General features: G+C 46.3%; 2 protein-coding genes across 2 annotated transcripts; both read left to right on the forward strand.

The window, feature by feature from the left end:
• Nucleotides 1-1,829: 1,829 nt before the first annotated feature.
• On the forward strand, nucleotides 1,830-2,185 carry H6S33_008829 (uncharacterized protein; the record flags this gene model as incomplete). The annotated part of the gene is made up of 2 exons (XM_044840272.1): nucleotides 1,830-1,917; nucleotides 2,052-2,185. Coding segments are annotated over 2 exons (222 nt in total), but the record flags the coding sequence as incomplete, so codon positions are not given.
• Nucleotides 2,186-17,367: 15,182 nt separating this feature from the next.
• Nucleotides 17,368-17,517, forward strand: H6S33_008830 (uncharacterized protein; the record flags this gene model as incomplete). The annotated part of the gene is made up of 1 exon (XM_044840273.1): nucleotides 17,368-17,517. One exon carries the CDS (start codon nucleotides 17,368-17,370, stop codon nucleotides 17,515-17,517), a length of 150 nt encoding a protein of 49 aa, XP_044687550.1.
• Between the last annotated feature and the right edge of the window lie 6,979 nt (nucleotides 17,518-24,496).

The following is a 24,496-nucleotide window of genomic DNA, read 5'->3' on the forward strand; positions in this document are numbered from 1 at the left end:
GGGGGGAGGCTCCCTACCTGCTCGCCCCTCCCCTCTCTCTCTTTTTTTACCCTCTCGGGCTAGCGCCCCCGTTAGGGGGGGCTTTACCAAAAAAAACTTCTCTCCACGCGGGGCTTTCAGCCCCGCGTTGAGAGAGAGAAGGCTGTTCGAGAGAGGGGAGGCTTTAAAATAGAAAAGGTGGTAGGTGCAGGGAGGCTAGGGAGGCTAGGGGGGTAGGGCTTTGCTGCGCTGTGTCCAGCATGCAGTCCTTTTCCTATTCACAACTTCGTTAAGCAGCAGGGAGACCCTACAGGGACAGGAACAGTAAAGGGGGGGGGGTAAGGTGGGGGGGTGAAGGATTATTTAATTGGCGCTTCGCTGCTTATCCGAAGGATGTGCTGCATGCAGCCCTGTGACTGAAAAATAAAGGGGGGGTTTATAATGACCCTATCACCTCCGCCCTGTCTATGCCCACCTTACGGTGCCTCCACCTTCTCCCGAGGGTGGAGAGGAAGGGAGGGTTAGGAAGGGCGCTTCGCAGGCTCGGTTTTGGGACCTAACGAAGGCCCCCTTTTCTTCGGGGGGGGGCGCTCCCTTTTCGGACTACCCTTGGGGACCCCCCCATGCATGCAGGGGGGGGGGGGTCCCCATGGGCCGCTTTTTTGATTTTTTTTTTAAAAAAATTAAAAAAGAAAAGGTTTTAAAACCGATGAAAAGGCCCGACCAAGGACTCTTTTTTATTTTTTTTTTTTAAAAATTAAAAAAGAAAAGTTGTGTAACCATAGAAATGTAGACATAGATATGTAGTTGTAACTTACTACGCGAGCAGGGAGGCTAGGGGGGAAATAGAAGACAAGGGGGGGGGTGGCTGCTTAGCCTCCGGGAGCCGGGCATACGTCCACCTTCGGAGAAGAGGGTGTATAGCGCAAGCATGCAGTACTATTCGGGAGCTATGGGTCGGCTTGTTTCACTATTAAGTTAGCGTCGCCCGGGGCGGAGCCGCGGAGCGATGCATCGCGCCGCAGGCGGCGCGACGCTAAAAAAGAATTCAACTTGCCTTGTCCCCCGCAGATCTGCGCAGTCCTTGAATGTCCATTGCCTCCACCTAGGACCAATTGGGCGCATGCATGCACAACTTCGTTAGCGGAGCCAAAACCGAGCCAGTACCTGTACCAGTTCCCTACCTACATTTTCCAACCCACCCATCCATCCATCCAACTACTACACGCAGCCTTGGTCGTAGTTGAAATGGATGGGTGGGGAAGTGTTGGGTCGCCCTTTGGGCGCAGGAAAAGGACTGCATGCTTGCGAGCGGTCGCATGCACGCGGAGCCAAGATCTGGGGGGGGGGGGCAGCCATGCAGGACTAATACCTAATACCCAATTGGCGCTTCGCATCCAAGTTCCCTCACCTTCATGCAAGACCAGTATTGGTCTTGCATGAAGGTGGGAGCCCTAGGGGAGGAGTCAGGGGGGGGGGGAGATATTCCGTCCTTGTATTCCGTGTATGCCCTGCATGCAGGTACAAGCCATGAACTAAGGTGAAAAGCTAACTAAATTAAAATAATTTCGCCACTCCGCGTATTCTTAAAGTCTTCATAGCTCAACGGTAGAGCGGAATACTGTTAATATTTTTATAGAGGTTCGATTCCTCTTGGAGACTCCACCCAAAAGGTATAAACATCGCCCTCCCGTGGATGGCTTCAGGTCTTGATATCACATACAGACATCTTTACAATGTACATAAGGTTATCTTTGTAGCGAATCACAAAGATCTTCCAGGGTCCGAAATTGCTCGGTGACGCCCGTCTTCCTTGCATCCTCCCCACCTATCCTCTATAGGTTATGTAGATGTGGAAGGGTAATAGACCCATCCGGGACAACCTCTTCAAATATAAGAGAACTCTGACGGGGGGCTTCTATGACGGCAGCGTCGAAAGTTAGGGGGGCCGTGCCTCTAGGCCGAAAGGAGCGAGATTCTATTGATTAAGCAAATAAACAACTAAACCGATGAAAAATTCTTAGACAAAGAATACTGAACAATCTTCATAAGCATATTACTGGTGATCGTAGCATCCGCGCGCGCGGAGCGCGCGCTAGGATGCGTCTCCCCTGCTCCGCAGGGGGACGCTGTTAAATATCTCTCTCATCACCTTGACGTTTTGGCTCAAGACTACACCGAAGAGGAGGTATGGGAAGCTGCTATTGTAAACGATAAAGAGGGTACAATGGAATTCAACAATATCAAAGTGACGGGGGGGGGTTAACGCCATAACAGATACCTTGGGACAAACCACAGCCTATGTGGCCGGGGTTGAAGGTATAGTGAAGTTCCAGAAGCATAGCAATTGGCTCATGGGATCTAAGATAGCAGTAAGCGCAATGGTAGGCGCAGGTTCAATGGCTACATTCTCATTACCCCCTAACAGGAATGGAGCTACTTCCACTCGGAATCCAATCCCGGGGGGGGGGGGTAACAGCAGAAGAAAAGTATGTGACAGTTAAGGTCACAAATAATGTAGGTCCCACCTTCGGAGTATTATCCGACAGGCAGTCCTGAGGAGTGCTTAGACTGCATGCAGTCTGCTAATGGAACATATCAACACTCTCCTCTTCCTACAGGCGTTAATTGTCGCATTGGCCATACAGCTGTTAATTATGCTCGCAGTACGACAGCTAGCGCAGAGAGAAGGACTACTAAAGTCGTTAAATAAATGACCCAGAATACAATACATAGCGAGGGAGGAGGAGTTGTATACAACTCCTCCTCCCTTGCGTCTCGCGCGCTACGCGCGCGGACGCTCCCCTCTCTTCAATTTTTTTACCCTCTCGGGCTAGCGCCCCCGTTAGGGGGGGCTTTACCAAAAAAAAAAGAAGAGAGGGGAGCCGGGGGACCTTTAAATGGGGGGGGCTCCAAGTTTTTTTCGAAGAAAAAAAGAAAAAGAGCGCAGCGCGCCCCCTTGCAGCCCCCGGGAGGGGCCGCTTCCAAACTATTAGCTGTATGGTCAACCACAAACACTTTCTGGATCTATCTAATCGTCATCTCCCTAATAATTTTCTCACTAGCAAGTCGCCCCCCCTTCTCTCTCTCTTCGAGAGAAGGGGGGGGGACTTGCATCTCTCTCTCTCTTCGAGAGAGAGGACGCAAGTCTTTTTGGGACATTTGTAGTACAACAGACTATTTTCCCCCTCTTTTTTTTTTATTTTAAAAAAAAGAGGGAGGACCGGATTAGCGATACCCTTATACTCTTCCCCACCTTCGGAGCCGGGTGGCAAAACATCTGAACCGAGAATTCTAACGATTAAGAGCTGCTCTGCTGGGAAAATAAAGATAAGACGTTATAGGGAACATGACTGTATACTACGAGGAATTAGACCAATCGGAACTTTTATACATGATGATGTAGGTGATTTGCACGCGACCGGTCGAATTGAGCATGATAGGAGATTCGGAAGGGACAAGCGGCTCGAGCGGAGGCCATGTTAGAGCTGCTCTTCACCACCCCTTCACCCCCCCCCGCTCCAAGTGAGCGAGCCTACGGGGGGGGTGAAGGGGTGTGGGAGAGGAGCTACTCCTATAATGTCAATATTTAGGCTTCCATATACAGGGCTATATAGCCTTCCAACACTGCAGTTCGGTGATGATGGACGACCAAGGCTGTATGGGGACTTACCCAGGAACCCCCCCCGGGGCACACGAGACCATTCCACAATTAAGGGCACATGGACTCCAATTTGCAGACAAAGACGGTGGCTCAAGATGGGTAAAGAAGGAAGGAGTCTGGCTTCTTTCTACACGACCAAGGCTGCTTCATCGCTTCAACCTAGGACCCCCCCCCCCCTCTCATCCAACTACTACACGCAGCCTTGGTCGTAGTTGGACTGCATGCAGAGCGGGGGGGGGGGGGGTCCGAGAGGAATTTAATGGTATACCCCTTCACACTATTACTGAGAACAACATCGACGCTATAGTAGGAAAACGTATAACGAGGAAGCAGTCAGAGCACCATGAACATTAAACGTGAAAAGGGCCGACTTCGTCGACTGCTGGCCAGACAGAATGTATATTGAAGGAAACATAAGTAGGACGAATCAAAGGTAATAAGTTTCCCTACCAGCCTTGGTCTGCATGCAGTGTGGCTAGTAAGAAGTTCAACAATGAGGAATACGTATCTATACCGCAAACTGACAGCACCATCATGTGTCAGTACTTAGGAACCATGTGAAGAGTGGAAGACAAGAAGGTAAAGACCTATCCAAAGGACTTAATCCGCAACCCAGGAGGTCTCCATTGGGAATCGGTTCTGTTACTTGTGGGCTTGAACACGGGATGTTACAATCCTCCGGTAGGACGTCGCGCGCGCGTAGCGCGCGCGATGCACGGAATAAGCGGAGAGAGGTAACTGGGAGCCGTGGGGGGGAGAGAGTGTAGCTGAATACTCACACCCGGCTCCGGTGAGAGGGGAGCCGGGGCCTTCGTTAAGCAGCAGGGGACCCTACTGGGACAGGTACAGCCTCGGTTTTGGCTCCGCTAACGAAGGCCCCCCTTTTCGGACTACCCTTGGGGACCCCCCCCCTGCATGCCTGCATGCAGGGGGGGGTCCCCATGGGCCGCTTTTTTGATTTTTTTTTTTTAAAAATTAAAAAAGAAAAGGTTTTAAAACCGATGAAAAGGCCCCCGACCAAGGACTCTTTTTTATTTTTTTTTATTTAAATTAAAAAAGAAAAGTTGTGTAACAACATACATATGTAGTTGAAACTTGCTACGCGAGCAGGGAGGCTAGGGAGGGAGCCGGGGGGGTAGGCTTTCCACCTAAATCATATTCAATTAAAACCAGGCCCCCCCCCCCCTCCTCTCTCATTTATTTTCAATGAAAATAAACGGAGAGGAGGGTTACATTAAAGATAAGTATTATCCCTTGTATTTTCCCAGTATAGCTGGGGCCATGCAATGCACCCGGCCCCCTCTCGAACAGCCCTCTCTCTCTCTTTCAGATAGAGAGGTCATATTTTTTATTTATTATTTTTATTATTTGCTTGCGTAGCTACCCCCGAGGGGGGTGCTTGGCCTTTGGCCATGCACCCCCCCTGGGTAGGCAGCCTACCCACAGCCCTTACCCTGGCAGGGTAAGGGTCTGTGCGGAGGCTGCCGGCGATTCTCTCATTTATTTCCACCCCCCAGCCCGGCCCCCTCCCCTCTCTCGAACAGCCTTATCTCAACGCGGGGCTGAAAGCCCCGCGTGGAGAGAAGTTTTTTTTTAAGAGAGAGGGGAGCCGGGGCTTTTAAGTGCAGGCACCCCCCCGGCTCCCCCTTCTCTCATATTTTTTTGAATCTATTATTTTTATTTTATTCGCTTGCGTAGCTACCCCTCCTTTCTCATTTATTTCCCTGCTTTGCTGGGAAATAAACGGAAAGGAGGGTTATTAAAAAAATATTAAGAGAGGGGGAGCCGGGGCTTTTAAGTGGGGGGGGGGGGGGTTGAGGGTCGGAAATAAACGGAAAAGAGGGTATTATTAAACAAAGATAAGAGAGGCCCCCTAATATTAGCTGGCCCTGTCGATAAATATTCTATACCCCACCGACCTGGTCGCAAATAAAACTCTCTTTTGGGTTCCCACAGATGGCAGCGCCAGGGACCCGTTAGGCTGTACATCCTTCGGATAAGCATGGCCTTTTCCCGGAGCCAGCCGGGGGTCATGCTGCATGCAGTGTTTTTTTTTGTCTGCCCCAGAGGCAAAGGCCGCCTGCATGCAGGGGTATTTTTTACCAGAGGGCAAGGAATTTTGTGTTTTGTCCAGTTCTGGGGGGGGGGGGTGAGGGTTACCCTCTTGCCTCCACCCCACCGCCTTGGGTGGTGGTGGTGGTGGTGGGAGGGGGGGTAATGCGCCCTGGCTTGACCCAAAGGTGCGGGAGCCGGCCCTGCATGCGACCCCGTTATTATCGTGCAGCCATTGGAAGGCCATATTTACTTTAATTTCAGCCACCCAGGCTAAGGGGAGCGGGGGGGTGGCTACGCAGACCTGGTCGTTATCCTCCTCCCTGGCCTAGCATGCAGACCGGTCGATCTGCGACCTGGTTACTTCAGCCTTGGTCGCAAAATCAAAAAAAATAAAAATATATTTTATTTTTTTTTTATTGGTCGGCTACTCTGCTCAGGGCCGGCACCGCAGCCCAGAGGGGCTGCTTTGGTGGGGAATTTCCCTCACCGGAGCCGGGTGTGTGTAATACCGACCAGGATTATTCTTACGCCCCCCCCCCCCTCTTCTCTCATTCATTTCCTAGCGTCCCCCCCCCGGCTCCCGGCTCCTAATAAATAAGAGGAGGGGGGGGGGATGCATCGCGCGCGCTACGCGCGCGCGACGCTTTGCTGGGAAATGAACGGAGAATAGGGCTTCAAAAGAGTTTTATAATTCTTTAAAAAAGTAAAATTTATTTATAAATGCGCTATAATAATTTAAATTATGTATTGTTATAAATTATTATTATAGCCGATAAATAGTTATCATCCTAAAAAAAATAATAAGTCAATAAAGGGCAATTTATTAAAAACAAATATGAAAAACAACAATAACAATTTTTCTCCAGTGGCGGTTTATGAAAATGCTAAGCTTTGTAAGGAACTGATTTGGCAGGAAAACCAAGGCAAATCAGGAATTTACAAGTGGATTAATATAATTAATGGGAAAACATACATTGGTTCTGCGGTAGATTTAGGAGTTAGATTAAGAAGCTATTCTTATGAAAGTTATCTTAATAGACATACTGATATGGCTATTTGCCGGGCTTTGCTTAAATATGGTTATGAAAATTTCAGGGTTGAAATTTTAAAGTATTGTTCTTCAGAAAAACTCATGGAATGGGAGCAATTCTTTTTTGATTTATATAAACCTGAATATAATATCTTAAAAACAGCGGGATCCTCTTTGGGATATAAACATTCCGAAGAATCCCGGGTTAAAATCTCAGCTGCTATGACTGGGGCGCCGCTCCTCCTTTTTTTCATTTACATAGTAAATGAAATAAGAGGAGGACTTATTAAGGGAACTCCAAAATCGGAGCAACATAAGGCTGCAATCTCGGCCGCTCTGACGGGTAATAATAATGGAAACAATCAACCTAACGCTCAAGAAATTATAGTTACTGATTTAGAATTAGGTACTAAGAATACTTATCCTACAATTAGAGCAGCAGCTAGAGCCCTAAATCTTCGGCAGTCTAGTATTTCTAATTATTTAGCATCTAACAACCAAACTTCGTTTAAGAAAAGATATATTTTTACAAATATTTAATATGAAAAATTTATATATTCTTTCACCTCTTTGCACCGGAGCCGGGTGTGGTAATTCACTGGGTCTATCTCAAGTAAGAACTTTATCTTCACTTCGTTCTGTTGTAGCAGTTCTTAATCCTTCTTTCATCACCGGACTCGCCCCATATGGTGAATCCACATTTAGTGTTAATGCTACAAAATCTGATTCTCGCAAAACGGGCTCACAAGTTCAACTAAGATTTACATTAACTCAACATTCGCACCCCCAGCCCTTTCGGGGATTCAGGGGCCCCACTAGTGATGCCTTACTCTTCGGTAATATACAAAAAAATTTAGGCTGCGGTTCTCTCGGCCCTCTTGACTTTTTTTTTTGCCCTCTCGGGCGCCCCAAGGGGCCCAAAAAAAAAAGTAAATTTATAGAGTCTGAGAGACCTGTCGTTTATCTTATTGTAACTAAATTATTGGGTATTGAAAATATTATCAAGGGCTCCCCCCAGCCCGGCCTTCCTTTTCTCAACGCGGGGCTTTCAGCCCCGCGTAGAGAAAAGTTTTATGATAAACACCCTGTACATGGTGTTAAATCATTAGACGACCAGGTCGCTGACTTCCACAAAGTAGCTATGTTAATGAAGGATAACCGCCACCGACCAAGGCCCGCTTTGCAGCGACCCTCTCGAACTACCCTCTCTCAATTTTTATTGAGAGAGGTTTTTTTTTGACCGGTCAAAAAAAAGAGAGGGTTGCATCCCCCCTTCTACGAAGGGGGGACGCTCTTTGCACCGGAGCCGGGTGTGGGGTTAGCTTCAATTCTATTGATTAAGAATAATATGAATAGATCAAGAACATGTTAAACTTAATAAACTTCAATTCTTTAGCCGTATTTTCTGAAGCTTTAACTAACGGATACCAACCTGTTGCATTAGATATAATCACTTTACTTTCTATATTATCAGGAATATTTGTAATAATTACAAAAAACCCTGTGACGTCCGTAGTATTCCTTATCAGTTTGTTCGTTAATATAGCGTGTTACTTATTCCTGATCGGTATGCATTTTCTGGGCCTATCTTACCTACTCGTCTACGTCGGAGCTATATCTATGCTTTTTTTATTCACTATTATGTTAATAAATGTTAGAACTGCTGATTTATACAGTAGTACAAGTAATAGTATACCTCTTGGCTTTATAGTATCCCTAACATTTTTTTACCCTGTTTATAGTATATTGCCTTTGGCTACAAATGACAAAGATGTTCGAGCGGTCGATATAAGTTTTGTAAGTAGTAGTAAGTGAGATACTGCACTTAGTCAAGTATCAGACATTTCTTCTCTGGGGAATCTTTTATATACATCACACGCGATTTGGTTGATTTTAGCTTCTATTATTTTACTACTAGCGATGGTAGGGGCCATTGTTATAACAAAGGACAGCCGTACCGAAAATCTAGGTTTAGCTTCGCCCCCCCTTCGGGGGGGCGATGCATCTCGCGCTCCGCGCGGACGCACCTTCTGGAAATACTAAACCTAACCCCTCAGCTATGCAGGGGGGGAAATGGTAGTCCAGCCCTCCTACCCATGTAATTATGGCTAGCCTGCTTTGTGGAGCCGGCCGGCCGGCCGGCCGGGAAAAATATCTTATTCAACTATCCCGGAGGGGCCGGCTAAAATATTGAGCCGCAGTGGCTTACAGGCTTTTGCACCCCTCTCCCCCCCATCGAAGATGGGGGGGGGGGTTTGGGGGAGGGCTGCTTTGCTGGGGACATTCGTAATTTCGTTTGGTAAGAATAAAAGATATAGCGTCCCCTAATAAATTTTTGATAATAATAAATTTTTGGAGGATGGCTCTGCATGCAGACCTGGTCGCGGGGATGATCTAAGATCAAGGGTCAGGTTGATCTATCGTTCCCCCCCTTTTCCTACCCCAGCGAGGGGGGGGGCGAAGGGCCCCCCTTGCATCGCCCCCCCCTGATTTTTGAGGGGGGGGGCGACGCTCCTCTCTCCCCAGGCGAAGCCCACTTAAAAAAAAATAAATTTTTATTTTTTTAGGCTCCATTTTCGCTTACCCCCCCACCCCTCTTACCTGGCGAAGGCCATCCACTTACTACGTAAGTGGACGGAGCCGGGGGGGAGGGACATATTAGGGGGGGGGGGGGTAAGGAAATGAACGGAGCCGGCCGTGAGAGGGGCGCCCCCCGGCTCCTCTCTCATCCAACTACTACACGCCCCCTCTCGAACAGCCCTCACAACGCGCTTTCAGCGCGTTGAGAGGTCATATTTTTTTCTTTATTATTTTTATTTTATTATTAAAATATAAAGAGCTGCCTTCCTCACCCCCCCTACGGGGGGTGAGGAAGGCTGCATCTCGCGCGCGCCGCGCGCGGACGCTGCCCCCGAAGGGAGGCTGCATCTCGCGCGCGCCGCGCGCGGACGCTGCCGGCTCTTCCCCCACTCTCTCTTTGAGAGAAGGGGGGGGGGGAGGGAAGAGTGGCTGCATCTCCTCTCCCTCTTTACCCCCGGCTCCCCATCCGTACTACGTGAGTAGTAGGAGGGGGAGGTGGGGGAGAGGGACGGTGCCGGCTCCGCTGGAGGGGTTAAATTTAAGTAGTAGTTGGACGGAGCGGGAGGTAGTTCCCCGGCCGGCACCTTTTCGGACTACCCTTGGGGACCCCCCCCCCTGGGGGGGGGGTCCCCATGGGCCGCTTTTTTGATTTTTTTTTTTAATTAAAAAAGAAAAGGTCCCCCTTATTTATTAGGCCGCCCCCCCCCCCTCTCTCATCCATTTCCCAGCGTCCCCCCCCGGCTCCCGGCTCCTAATAAATAAGAGGAGCCGGGGGGGACGCTGGCAAATGAACGGAGAAGAGGCCCGGCTCCTCTCTCTCTCTCTCTCTCTCTCTCGAACAGCCCTCAACGCGCTTTCAGCGCGTAGAGAGGTTTTTTTGCCGCTAGCTTCGCATGGGGCTGCGCCCTAGCATAAAAAATGAGAGAGAGGAGCCGGGGGCGCCGCCCCTCTCGAACAGCCTTCTCTCCACGCGGGGCTTTCAGCCCCGCGTTGAGATAAGTTTCCTTTTTTTTGAATAAAAAAAGAGAGGGCTATTAAAATGAGGGCTGCTTTTCTGGGAAGGGAAGGAGGTGTATAACGACCAGGATACTTCGTTACCCCCCTCACCCCCCGATGGCCCTTGCTCTTCTTCCATCCCTCCTTCATGCAAGACCAGTACTGGTCTTGCATGAAGGCTAAGGCAGGCGTAGCCTCCTTCACCCTAGGCTAGTCGGAGACATGGCTAGTCGGAGACCAGCTACGCAGCCCTTTCCTCCCCCCCTTTTTTTTCCCCCATACTCTTCTTCTCTTCTCATCTTTATTTTCTTGAGTTAGCCCCACGCCGGCCTGTGGCAGGCTGGGGCTGCTACGCCGGGGGGGGGAGGGAGAGAGAAAAAGGGGGGGCGGGAGCCGGGTGGCCGGCCGGGTAGTTTATACCCCCTGCTTATCCTTATCCACTAGTTCAGTACCAGTTTCCGGGGACTGCTTGCAGTCCCGGCCACTGGTTCTAGCGGATATCGGAGCCGGGGGGGGGGGGGTGGGCTCAAGGAGCCGGACCTTTAAGGTGGGGGGGGGGGGGGTTATACATAAAACCTAAAGGTACGTAAGGCTATTGAAGGTTTGGTTTGCTAACGAAGTATCCTGGTCGCCAAAAACAAAAAAAGTGGTCGGTTAAAAAAAAATCAAATTCTTTTTTTTTTACCGGCCGGCCTATAGATATTAGTATAGTAGTTAAATTGGTAGAGAAAAAACCTCAAATTATAAACACGTAGTATTTAGAAAACCCAGATATTCCCAAAAAGTTAACTTCTCTTAAAGCTAAGCAATTCAAGGATTATGTATAACAATATTACCTCTTATAAACTATAATCTAAGATATCAATAAATTATTAAACGACTACTCTTCTTTTAATTTAATCTTGAATGTAAATATCCTATGTATTTTTCTGTGGCGCGCCCAACTACTTTTTATTTCTTTTCCATGCCCGCCAATATTGCCTGCATGCAGCCTTACAGGCTCCCTGACAGGTATACCTTTCCGTGTGTGAAGTGGCCCATATCTTCTCCTCCCACCTTACGGCCCTCCCACCTATAATCCTATCCGCATCTTCGCGCCATGCAGTCCCTTCTTCCCTCTCCCTCTCCTCCCACCAGCAACGCATGTTGCGACCAGGTGTGCATGCCAGTGCAAGCAACCCCAGGATACTCCGTTAGGCTCGGTTTTTTTTCTCCGGAGCTAACGAAGGCCCCCCCTTTTCGGACTACCCTTGGGGAGCCGCCCCCCTGCATGCAGGGGGGGGGTCCCCATGGGCCGCTTTTTTTAATTTTTTTTTTTAAAAATTAAAAAAGAAAAGTTGTGTAACAACATACATATGTAGACATATATATGTAGTTGAAACTTGCTAGGCGCGACCAAGGCCGCACACAAAGTGTGGCCCCTCCCCTCTCACCAGGCGAAGGCCATCCTTTTTCGCTTTCATGGCTGGCCCCACACGTGGTGTGCCGCACCGCCCCTCCCCTCTCACCAGGCGAAGGCCATCCACTTACTACGTAAGTGGACGGAGCCGGTGGGGGGGGGGAGAGGGGGGGGGGTAGGGAACTGGGGGGGGGGGGTGAAAAATAAAGGGACCCTATCACAGTGCGGGGCTAAAGGCCATCCCGGCTCCGGGGATGGAGATGTAGGGGTTGCTGCATGCCAGCATTCCGTCCCGGCTCCGCTTTGTGTGGCTTTAGCGAAGCCAAAAAAGGATTTCTAAAGGACTGGCCCAAAAGGAAAATGTAGAAATGAGGCATATCATGGGTAAATAAATTAAATATAAATAAATTAAATATAAATAAAATGACAAATTTAACGAGAAGTAATTTTCAAGCACACCCTTTTCACTTAGTTTCTCCATCACCTTGGCCCTTATTTACTTGTATAGCATTATTCACTTTAACAACAGCTGGTGTATTAACAATGCATGGCTTTTCTAATGGGGGATATTTTTTAACATTAGGTTTTTTATCTTTAATTGGTTCTATGGCATTTTGATTTAGAGATGTTATCTCTGAAGGTAGAGCGCAAAGCTTGTTTTCTCGTGTCATACTGTCTAACTATACTTTAAATACTACAAAAGCTATTTCTCTTCCTCCCACCTCCCACCAGAGGTGGGGAGGTGGGAGGTGTAGAAGAAATAAAACAAACTCTTATTAACTTTTCGACCCCTGAAAATAATCTTCGTGAAGCATATCTAAAAAATAATCAATTCGGTTATTACTTAGCATCCGCGCGCGCGGAGCGCACGCTAGGATGCGTCTCCCCTGCTCCGCAGGGGGACGCTGGTGGCCCCCCTTTTCTTCGGGGGGCGCTCCCGAACGACCCTCTCTCAACTTTATTGAGAGAGGTTTTCTTCGGGGGGGGGCGAGAGGGGGGAGGGGTGTAAAGGGAAAAGATTTTAAACAGCCCCCCTCCGGGTAGGGTCCCCTGCCCTGCGGGGTAGAGAAGTTGTTTATCATATGATCCTTTCTAAAGAACATCTTACTGAAGCAGGTAAATTAAAAATTAGATTGATAGAATCTGAAATGAAAAGTAATAAAGAGTAGTTTTTCGACCAAGGCACCATTTTAATTTTATTGATTAAATAAATAGCGGGGGGGCTCCAAGTTTTTTTCGAAGAAAAAAAGAAAAAGAGCGCAGCGCGCCCCCTGCAGAGGGCCGCTGCGCGGCCCTCCGCTTTCCATTTTTTTACGACAGTATATACATTTATAAACTAAGTGCCTTCATTAAACTTTTCTATATGCTGGAAACACCTAAAGCCTTAAGTACGTGGGTTCACCATGTGAAAATCTTAATGGATATTACAATGGACAATCAGCAGGGAACCGATAGATTTATAATTATCTTAGTAGGATCCTCAGAGACTATACGTCAAGAACTAATACGTTATAAGTAGTATAGTTAACCCATTAGTTAAGATATAGTCCAGCCGACTATAGAAATATATCAGGTTTTTGACTTATTTAGGAAATCACACTAGTGCAGTTCAACGTGGTCTTAACTTAGGAGTTGCTTTATTTATAGTAGTGCGCCGTGGAACCTTTAATCGTCGTGAGTTGTTATCGTCAACTCGATCGTCTTTTTCATTTATACGATCATAACACTGAAGTTAGGCCGAGGGGAAAGCCCGGAGCTGAACATAGCATCTTCAGAAAGGGGGGCAGGGACAAAACCGTTAATGTCTAGTAACCCCTCGAGTTATTCTTCTCCAAGGTAAGGCCTATAATGGTCGAACTTCGCTTGCCAGTAGCCTCAAAATAAGGGCCCTCCTTGACGGGATAGGGAGAGTATTACGATAGGGTGATCGATACTATGTCACCCAAAAGAAAAACGGTAATATGCGTTGGGTAACAAACTTAATTAAGGGAAGGAACGGAGTACCTAAAGAGAAGCACGAAGCGAACAATTTCAAAGGGAACGCGGGATCACCTAAAGAGGAGTAATCCATAAGGTGACGGAGGAGTAATAGTACCCGTTTTAATAATACGACTCAAGTAACGTTGAGTGAAGGGGAAGTACTCTATACAATCGACATTTGGGGGATGGCATACACTGCACAGGATGTGCTGGCCCTATAGGCAAAGTGGATGTTTCTGTCCGCTCGAAATCACCTCCGCCCCCTACCCCCCCTCCTCCCCCCAAACTCGAGAAATAGAACGAGAATAAGGTAAGAAGAGAATGGGGGGGAAGGAGGGGGGGTAGGGGAGGGGTGCTTGGCCTTTGGCCATGCACCCCTCCCCTGGCTAGGCAGCCTCACCACAGCCCATTACCCTGGCAGGGTAAGGGTCTGTGGGGAGGCTGCCGGCGAGTTTCTCATTTATTTCCACCCCCCCCCATAACTACGAGTAGTAGTATATGGGGGGGGGGTGAGGGTCAGGAAATAAACGGGAAGGAGGGGTTTTGTCAGGAGGTCGGGGTAAGTCGGTTTGGAGAGCCGTATGATGGGAAACTATCACGTACGGTTCGGGAAAGGGTGGCTGTCATCCTTCCGGGTGCAGTTGATCTAGTTCACTCTGAAGCATTATTCTTTCTAGCTATATTTTGGGCCTTTTTCCATAGTGCATTATCTCCAACTGTTGAACTAGGAGCTCAATGACCTCCTATGGGAATCAACGCAATTAATCCTTTTAATAAGGTCAAAGGATCAACTGTTTTACTTATATTATCTGTTATGCCAGTTACCCGTAATTGTGCTGACGGTAATGGTTTAAACCCATATTGAATTAGTGGGTTTTCCGACGCGGAATCTACATTTATAATTTCCATTCGTAAAAAATTAGACTTAAAACTAAAGTGATCCGTGGAGGCTGCGTTTTCGACCAAGGCCAGCATTAATAAGAAAGATCTAGGGATCTTAAAGAAAATTCAAACTTACTTCGGTGTGGGAAATATCTTTTACAATAAAAAAGATAATTGTTACCATTTTACAGTTGCATCAATAAGAGACTTGACTAATGTAATAATCCCTCATTTTTTGAGATATCCTTTACTTTCTCAGAAACAAGTAGATTTCTTTTTATTTAAATCGGTTGTTGAACTAGTTAATGCCAAGGAGCATCTTACTCTTTTAGGCTTACAAAAAATTGTTAATATTAAGGCTAGTTTGAACAAAGGTTTATCAAATTTTCTTTTTTAATTTAAAAAAAAAAAATCAAAAAGAAAAGCCGAGCGGCCCCCTCTCTCAATGAGAGAGGGGGGGGTGCATCCCCCCTCAAAACCCCTCTTCCTCTCTTAATATTTTTTTCATAATAAAATAAAAATAATAGATAAAAAAAAATATGAGAGAGGGGGAGCCGGGGGGGACCAAAGAGGGGGGGACGCTTAAAAGAAGCGGGGGGGGCGCGCAGCGCGCCCCCCTGCAGAGGGCCGCTGCGCGGCCCTTCGCTTTCCCTAACTGAAGTCCAGTCCCAAGACCTCCTCTTCAAGTATCAGAAATTCAAGATCCAAATTGACTAGTGGGTTTCGTAAATGGTGAGGGTTCTTTCCATATAAAAATTGCTGTATCTAAAACTAATATTATAGGGTATGCAATTAGATTGAAATTTAGTATTGGTCAACATTCTCGTGATTTTGAATTACTTAGTAGTTTTACTAGGGCGTCGCCCCCCCCACCTCTCGAACAGCCCTCACAACGCGCTTTCAGCGCGTTGAGAGGTCATATTTTTTTTCTTTATTATTTTTATTTTATTATTAAAAAATATTAAGAGAGGTGGGGGTATCATAATTGTGGATATGTTATGCTGAACGCTAAATTACCTAACTGTTCTTTCACCGTAACGAGATTTTCTGATGCGGTAGATACTATTATACCGTTTTTCGAAAGATATCCTTTGGAGCCGGCCGGCCGGGATACAAAAAAAACCAGATTTTTTGGATTGATGTCGAATTGCGAAGTTAATGGCAGACAAAACTCATCACACTAGCGCAGGGTTAAGTTTAATAAGAGAGATTAGAAATGGAATGAATCAAAGAAGAAGCGAGTAATTCAAGTTATTAATCCTTTGTCAAAGGGGCATCGGTCGAGCCCGATGCGAAAAGAGCTATATGCGGGGAACTTTAAGAAAATCTACACTTAGGCATACTGGTCAGGAGGGTTCGTCTACCCCTACCCCCACCTTGGTCGGGGGGGGGGGGGCGGAGCCCCCGGGGGGGCTAGGGATAGTCAAGTAACAGCTAGGTTTTCAATTTAAACAATCCGCAGGTAATATTATATAACTGGTAAATCAATAAGAAAATTTTGGGAGCCGGGCCGCCGGGGTGGCGGTCGCGGCTCGAGGCCCCCCTCCCCTCTCACCAGGCGAAGGCCATCCACTTACTACGTAAGTGGACGGAGCCGGGGGGGGGGAGCCGGCCTAATAAATAAGGGGGCGCCGCCCCCCCCACCTCTCGAACAGCCCTCTCAACGCGGGGCTTTCACCCCCGCGTTGAGAGGTCATATTTTTTTTCTTTATTATTTTTATTTTATTATTAAAAAAATATAAGAGAGGTGGGGGACATATTAGGGGGGTACGAAAATGGACGGAGCCGGGGAGGGTTCTATATGGTATAAGGATACTTCTCACCTCAGGCGTCGCTGGCGCAGGAAAATTCATCATTATTATTTGTCTCAGTGTATAGGTAGAACCTCAACGATCACACGCTCTTGTATAAATTATCATGAAGCGACCGACCAAGGCGCGAGCCGGTCGTCTATTTTTATCCCCGGTCTCCGACCGAACACAAATAAGTCCTGGTGGCAACACCACCGAATTATCAGAGGGGTCGGTCGAGAACATAATGAATAGGTCACTCCGTCGGCCTCCGGCCACCTTCTGATATATTTATATATGATATGATCTAATCTATATTTTAATTAATTAATATAGAAAGTTTGTGCAACTAGCCTTCTTTACAAATACCCGATGAATATCAAGCACAAATACCCGCTGAATATCAAGCACCTCACCGGAGGTGTGTGCAATTTTTCGGAATGTAAAACTGGGAGGATATAACAAGAGTAGTTTTCCTAGAATAAATAAAGAAGACTATGAAATTTTATATGGGCTAATTTTAGGGGATGTTTTTATCTCTTCCTCCCACCGCCTGGGCGGTGGGAGGGGTAGAAAAATACTGAAAATGCTTCTTTAAGATTTGAACAATCTATAATTCATAAAGATTATCTTGAGCATTTATTCAATAAATTTCGCGGCCCTCTCTCTCTTCGAGAGAGAGGGATGCATCCCCCCCCCCCGGTTGCGAAGCTACCGGGGGGGGACGCTATTTAGGAACAAATAATGTGTCAATTAGAAAAGCGCTGCCCCCAACCCCCTCCGGGGATGGGGTTCCCCCAACCCCAGGGGGGGTAGAGGGGGGGGTAGAGGGGGTAGAGGGGGTAGAGGGGGGGGGGTGAGAAAATTATTTAATACATCCAGCCTTTATTTTGTTACTCGTCAATTGACGGCTATAACAGAACTCCATACTTTATTTTACCCTGAAGGAAGAAAAGTAGTGCCATTTAATATCGGCAGCCTATTAACAGAAAAAAGTTTAGCCTACTGAGCAATGGACGATGGTGATAATCATAAATCAGGTTTTATTCTTAATACCAGTGGATTTACTCTTAACGACGTTAAAGCCCACCTTTTCGGACTACCCTTGGGGAGCCGCCCCCCCTCAAAAATCACCCCTCTCATTGAAGATGAGAGGGGGTAGTTCGGGGGGGGGGTCCCCATGGGCCGCTTTTTTTATTTTTTTAAAAAAAAAAATTAAAAAAGAAAAGGGCCCTCCTCTTTTCGGACTACCCTTGGGGAGCCGCCCTTAAAATTGAGGCTCCCCCCCCCCTCAAAAATCACCCCTCTCATTGAAGATGAGAGGGGGTAGTCCGGGGGGGGGTCCCCATGGGCCGCTTTTTTATTTTTTTTTTAAAAAAATTAAAAAGAAAAGATTATTAGAGGCGCCGCGATTTTTAAGCGATAAAAATAATTGAGATATAAATACTTCTATTCATAGCAGAAATAGACTTTATATAAATTCTTCTTCTTCCTCCCACCTCCCCACCAGAGGTGGGGAGGTGGGAGGTGTAAAAATAAATTTATTGAATTAGTTAAACCCCATTTTCACTCTTCAATGTTATACAAAATTAATTAATTAATATGATATATTGTTTGAATTACCTTTATTAAATACAGTTATATTATTATCATCTGGTACAACGGTGACATATGCTCACCATTCTTTAATACAAGGTAATAGAGCTGGAGTTTTATATGGTCTAATAGCTACTTTAGTATTAGCTGTAATATTTACTATACTACAAGGTGTTGAATATTCAGTTTCATCATTTACTATATCTGATGGAGCTTTCGGATCTTGTTTTTACTTTTCTACTGGTTTCCATGGGTTAACACATATAGCCCCTACCAATCTTATTATAAGTAATTCCAGCCGCATCTCTACAGGGGCCCCCCCGTAGGGGAGCGGGGGGGGGGGGGGTAGGAATTGGCCATGTTAAAAGCTACGCAGTTTATACTAAAATTCACGCAAATACGCGCTGCTTCGCAGGGGGGGGGGGTTCAACTATCAACGCATGTTGCATGTTGAAACCCCCCTAAAATTAGCCCAAAACTTTAGTTCTTTCCCCGCGACTGCGTATGGTAATCTAGATAATAGCAAGAAAAAAGATAAACTTTATTTGAAAAATAATAATAAAATATATTCACAGCCTACAACTCCGACCCGGTCGTAGCGGGTAGGATAAAAATTTGTCAGGGGCGGCTCCGCAGCCCCAGCCCCTACAATGGTTTGCAGGATTTACGGATGCTTCTCATGTCTCCGACAAGCAGAGGGGTGGGTAAAACTTATAAAGGTTATAAGTTTATTTATGACTGGGCCTGCGGAGCCAGCCCTGTTAATTTAATTACACACACCAGGCACAACTTCGTGACCAAGGCGGGGGGGAATAGAGCTGTTAACCGTATAGTACATATAAATATTATACGATATAATAATAAGTTTGACAGAAAACAGGGTAAATTGCATATAACTCCTTACATTACCATATATTGCATCCGGAATAGCAAGCAGTAATGAGTTTGGCCCCCCCCCTCTCCTCTCATTCATTTCCCAGCGTCCCCCCCGGCTCCCGGCTCCTAATAAATCAGAGGAGGGGGGGGGGGGATGCATCGCGCGCGCTACGCACGCGCGACGCTTTGCTGGGAAATGAACGTAGGAGAGCCACAATTTACCCCAAATATGTCCCCCCTCCATCCTACTACTAGTGTAGTATGGATGGAGGGGCGGGCTCGTATTTGGGGGGGGGGGGGTAGGCCGGGGACCTTTTCATTTTATTTTTTTAATTAAAATGAAAAGGGTTTTATATGGACAATATGCAGCCAAGCATATATTAAATAAGATTATTTAATTTTCGTCCCCGAAGGGGCTTAAATAATAATCCGTATTAATACGAGGGATATATGAAGGTTCAACGACTAGTAGGTGAGTACTTTATTTACAATAATCCTGCCACGAAAGCCCTGCAATAGAATATATTGCATAATATATTATATTGGAGACATAGTCTGAACAATAATGTAAATTATTGAAATAAATTTTAAATGAATTTATGATAACACAATTGTACATGTTATGATCGGTACAGCCTTTATTGCTGTAGGGTTTTGACGTGTTTTTGCATATCATTCTACTGACTCGCATCACCTCGGACTAGAGTCTGCTATACTTTATTGACATTTCGTAGATGTTGTCTGGTTGTTTTTATATGTTTCCGTTTACTACTGGGGTTCATAGACTCTTTGCAAGATCCTTCTCTTTTCTTATTTATGGGTTTAATTAACATTAAACCTAAATCTAAAACAAGTCCAATTTCGACCGGACGTTAAATTAGCTGGGGTAAAAAAAATAATATATTTTTTTTTAGAACCCAACCTGATTTTGTAACAGTACAGAGAAAATCAGAAGCGCCGCCCGAACAGCCCTTGGGGACCCCCCCTGCATGCAGGGGGGGTCCCCATGGGCCGCTTTTTTGATTTTTTTTACTGGGGCGCTGGGCTCCCCTAGCAGCCTTGGTCGGGGGCGCCCGCCAAGGAGCTGGGCGGAGCCCTACCCACAAAATAAAAAAGAAAAGGGCGCTCCCTTTTCGGACTACCCTTGGGGACCCCCCATGCATGCAGGGGGGGGGGGTCCCCATGGGCCGCTTTTTTGATTTTTTTTTTAAAAAATTAAAAAAGAAAAGGTTTTAAACCCCCCGAAGAAAAGGTCTATAAAAGTACGACCAGGATGCACTAACGAAGTTGTGCATGCAGACCAAGGCTGGTAGCGATAAATAACTAATTTCGACCGGTCGTTATTTAATCTATATAAAATAAATTTATTACAAATCCTTTTTATTTAAAAATAAATAATATTAAATCTATTAAGCCTTGTAATAAAAAAAAATCACCAAGTTCTACTAATAATATTCAAATATATAATGGAGCCAGCACTAAAATATAAGCGCGGCCTTGGTCTAAAAATATAAGCGCGGACCAGGTCTGCATGCAGTGGCGTCTGGCCGGCTCCGCCACCATGCATGCAGCCATGCATTTTCCCCAGGTTGGCTATGCTTGTTTTCCTCACCCGTGCCTTCCTTGTCCCTGTCTCCACCCCATATCCTCCGGACACCGGTTAAAAAAAATAAAATTATTTTTTTTTATTACCGGCCGGCTCCTTGAAGCAAGCTTGAGATCTGGTCTGAATATAAATGCAGCACAATATGTGCATGAGGGCTAATTGCCGCGAAGCACCCAATTGGGGGGGGGGGGCGCAGCTTCAAGGAAGCGCCCCTTCCTCCCACCTCCCCACCAGAGGTGGGGAGGTGGGAGGTGTAGAAAAAGGGCTGCTCTGCGGGGGGGGGGGGGGGGTACAAGGAGTGCATGCAGCACATATGGTACTGCGTGCTGGAGCGGGGGAGGGGAGAGGAATATAAATTTTGTATGCTCAAGGTACCAATATTTGCTATCCGGTATCCTATCCGGTATCGCTAAGGTCTCGGAATCCGGTAATCGGCAGGATGTGGAGGCGGCCGTGTGGATGTGGTAGCATGGAGTGCATATAGCCTTTCCGGCCAGGTCGGATGGCCTTTACTATAGCCTCAGCTATTCCCTCCTGCTGCATTTATATTCAGACCGATCGCAAGCATGCAGCCCCCGAACCCCCCCCCTACCGTACTACGCGAGTAGTAGGTAGGGGTGGGGGGCTGGTATATGGCAGGCTGGGGAATACAAGGACAAGAAGCAAAAATATGAGTGCATGGCTGGGAAATTGAGGAGGGAGAGGGCTTCATGCCAGCATGCTTCAAGGAAGCCACCCTCCTCACTTGTATACCCAACGATTCCCACCCCCAGTTCTTGCACCTAATTCCGCACAGGGCTGCTAAATAAATAATGGTCTGCTTCAAATTTTAGCAACCGGTAATAAAAAAAAATAATTTTATTTTTTTTTTACCGGCCGCCCCCCCCTGCATGCAGGCTGCATGCAGGGCCGGCCGGCCGGCTCCAAAATAATGGTCCACCCACCGGCTAGTTCCAGTACCTGTTCCTCTTCCTGTTCCTGTTTCCCTGGGACTGCCTGCACCCTCTTCTCCGAAGCTGGACGCATGCAGAAAAAGGGAGGCTAGGGATCCTACGGAGGGTAGAACTGTCAAGGACAAGGAGCCGGGGAGTGGCTGAGGGACATGGTCAAGACCAACCAATTGCTCCGCCCTACCCCTACCCCCCTGACTCGAGAAATAGAACGAGATAAGATAAGAAGAGTATGGGGAGGGGGAAGGGGGGGTAGGGGGGTGCTGAAGCAGCACCCCCCTGGGTAGGCTGCCTACCCACAGCCCTTACGTAAGGGTCTGTGGGGGAGGCTGCCGGCGACTTTCTCATTTATTTCCACCCCCCCCAGCCCTTTCCAACCCCCCCCATCCAACTACGAGTAGTAGTTTGATGGGGGGGGGGCATGTGGGGGGGGGGTTGAGGGTCGGAAATAAACGGAAAGGAGGGGCCCCGCCCTTTTCATTTTTATTTTTTTTTTAAAATTAAAAATGAAAAGGTATTATAAACCAAGACTGGTCCATTAATAATGTTTATGAATGTTAAGGTTTATATAATTATTATAGATATTTGTGCCTAAGATTAACCTGCCTGGAGGGGGGAGCTGTGATTATCCGACCAAGGTGGCTTAAATTAATATAGCCCCACCCCCACTGCATGCAGACCAAGGTGTGTGGGGTTATGGCCTCCCAGCCTTGTTGTGGCAACTATATCTTTCTTCTTGAATTCCCTTTCGATATCCGCATGGAGAGCTCCGGCTACCATATGTCTATCTCCCGTGCAGATGCAGTGCTGCATGCAGCCTGCATTTATATTCAGACCTGGTCTATCCGCTAGTTCAGTACCTGTATCTGTACCTGTACCCGGGTACTGCATGCACCCTCTTCTGCGAAGGTGGACGCATGCAGACTGTATGCTGGAAAAGCCTGCATGCACAACTTCGTTAGGGACCCTAGGGACCCTACTGGAGCCGGGCGGGCTGCATGCAGTGCACACTTCGTAAGCAGCAGGCCGCAGGGATAATTAATATTTAATTAATAAAACCAACTAAAGTGAAAATAGCAATAATTAAAAATGTTTCAATTATTATTAAATTATATACATGAATACTGTGATGCACCTAGACCCTGGGGTTTATATTTCCAAGATAGTGCTGCACCACAAATGGAAGGGCTAGTTGAATTACATGATAACATAATGTTTTATCTTATTATAATTTTATTTGGTGTAGGTTGGATATTAACTTCTGTTATAAGAAATTATGCCAGTACAAGATCCCCAATCTCACATAAATATTTAAACCATGGTATATACAATGTGCCAATATACAATATTTCTAATCCTATAAGCCCCCTTCTATCGGAGGCGGGACGCATGATGAAAGTGTTGACGGTTAAGGCTAAATTAAGAGCGCATTCCTATTATTATTTAAAAAAAATAATTAAATTTTGATTCAAGACTGTTCCGGTCACTTCTCGACGCGGTTTAAACTTAATAAACTTAACAGGGGTAGCCCTATTTATATATATATTCTTCGCTCCCTGCTTCGCAGGAGAAGCTATAGTTTTAGTCGCAAACCTCGATGCATTATTTATACCTGACGCGAATTTTTATCTTTCTATTTCTAGTTTTTCCCCCCTTAACCCAGGTACCCCGGGGTGGGGTTCCCCCGCCCCTGTAAAAAGTTATGAAAATGCTAGTACTATGAAAAAATTGATTATAAAGGAAAACGAAAACAAATCAGGTATTTATCGTTGGACTAACAAATACACTGGTGATACTTATATCGGCCAATCAATTAACTTATCTGCACGATTTATACATTATTTTAATACCTCATACCTGACTAGTAAAAAGCAATTAATTATTTCTCGCGCTTTAATTAAATACGGGTATTCAGGATTTTCTCTTGAAATATTAGAATTTTGCGAAAAATCTGATTTACTTGAAAGAGAACAATATTATCTTGACCTCTTAAAACCAGAGTATAATATTTTAAAAATAGCTGGATCATCTTTGGGCTTCAAACAATCTGAAGATACTAAAGCAAAAATTAGTAAATCTCTTAAAGGAATATATGTAGGAAAGAATAGTGCTTTATTTGGTAGGGTTCATTCTGAAGAAACTAAGGCATTAATGAGCATTAAAAAACTGGGAGATAAAAACCATAATTTTGGTAGAACTCTTTCTGAAGAAACCAAGGAGTTAATTAGACTTAGAGCACAAGGTAGAATTCATTCTGAAGAAACCAAGGCATTAATTAGTCAAAAACATGGTAACCCTGTCAATATATATGAAAAAGTCTCTGGAGAGTTTAGTTTAATAGGAAGTTTTGTTTCGAAAAGAAAAGCTGCCCAATTTTTGGAGATTAGTGCCGGTACAGTAACAAGATATATGCAATCAGGAAAACTCTTTAAGGATAAATATAAATTTTCAACACGCTAGAGACCAACACTAACCACATGGATTATCAAGGAGCTGCCCCATCCCCCCTCTCTCTCAAAGAGAGAGAGGGGGGGGGGGATGGGGCGCTGCATCTCCCCCCACTCCTGCAAGCAGGGGGGGGGACGCTGCTCTGCAGGAGAAAAATCCGCTCCTCCGGGCGCCCACTACAGTTAGCGCGGCGCGCGGACGATAAACAATTAGAAAAACCTGTAAATTAAATTTTCACTATGTGCTGAAACATTCTAACGCCTTAGATACTAGTAATACTTATTGATTTTACAGTGACAACTCTAAGGATACTCCTAGGAACAATCAGCAGGAAACCAAATCTGTCCTGAACTACTCTGCGTCTTCGGTGGTCTGCTCAGCGCAGCTGCTCTAGCCGCCTCGCGGCTAGTGGGCGGCCTGCTTTTCTTGCCTCCGAAGGAGCCCCGGCTCCTTTCGAGGGCCCCCTCTCTCTCTTTTTTTTATTATTTTTAACAAAAAAATAAAAATAAAAGGTTAATAAAAACGCCGGTATTCAGCTGGACGATAAAATGGGTTCCCCAGAGACTACACGTGAAATACGCGGAATGAGCCGTGTAAAGATATAGTCCTACTCGACAAGATAGATACATAAGTCGAGCTGACATTAATCGAACTAGTATGAACAA

The sequence above is a fragment of the Morchella sextelata genome (assembly GCF_020137385.1).
Source record: "Morchella sextelata strain SCLS chromosome Unknown scls_29, whole genome shotgun sequence".
In the NCBI taxonomy this organism is placed as follows: Eukaryota; Fungi; Ascomycota; class Pezizomycetes; order Pezizales; family Morchellaceae; genus Morchella; species Morchella sextelata.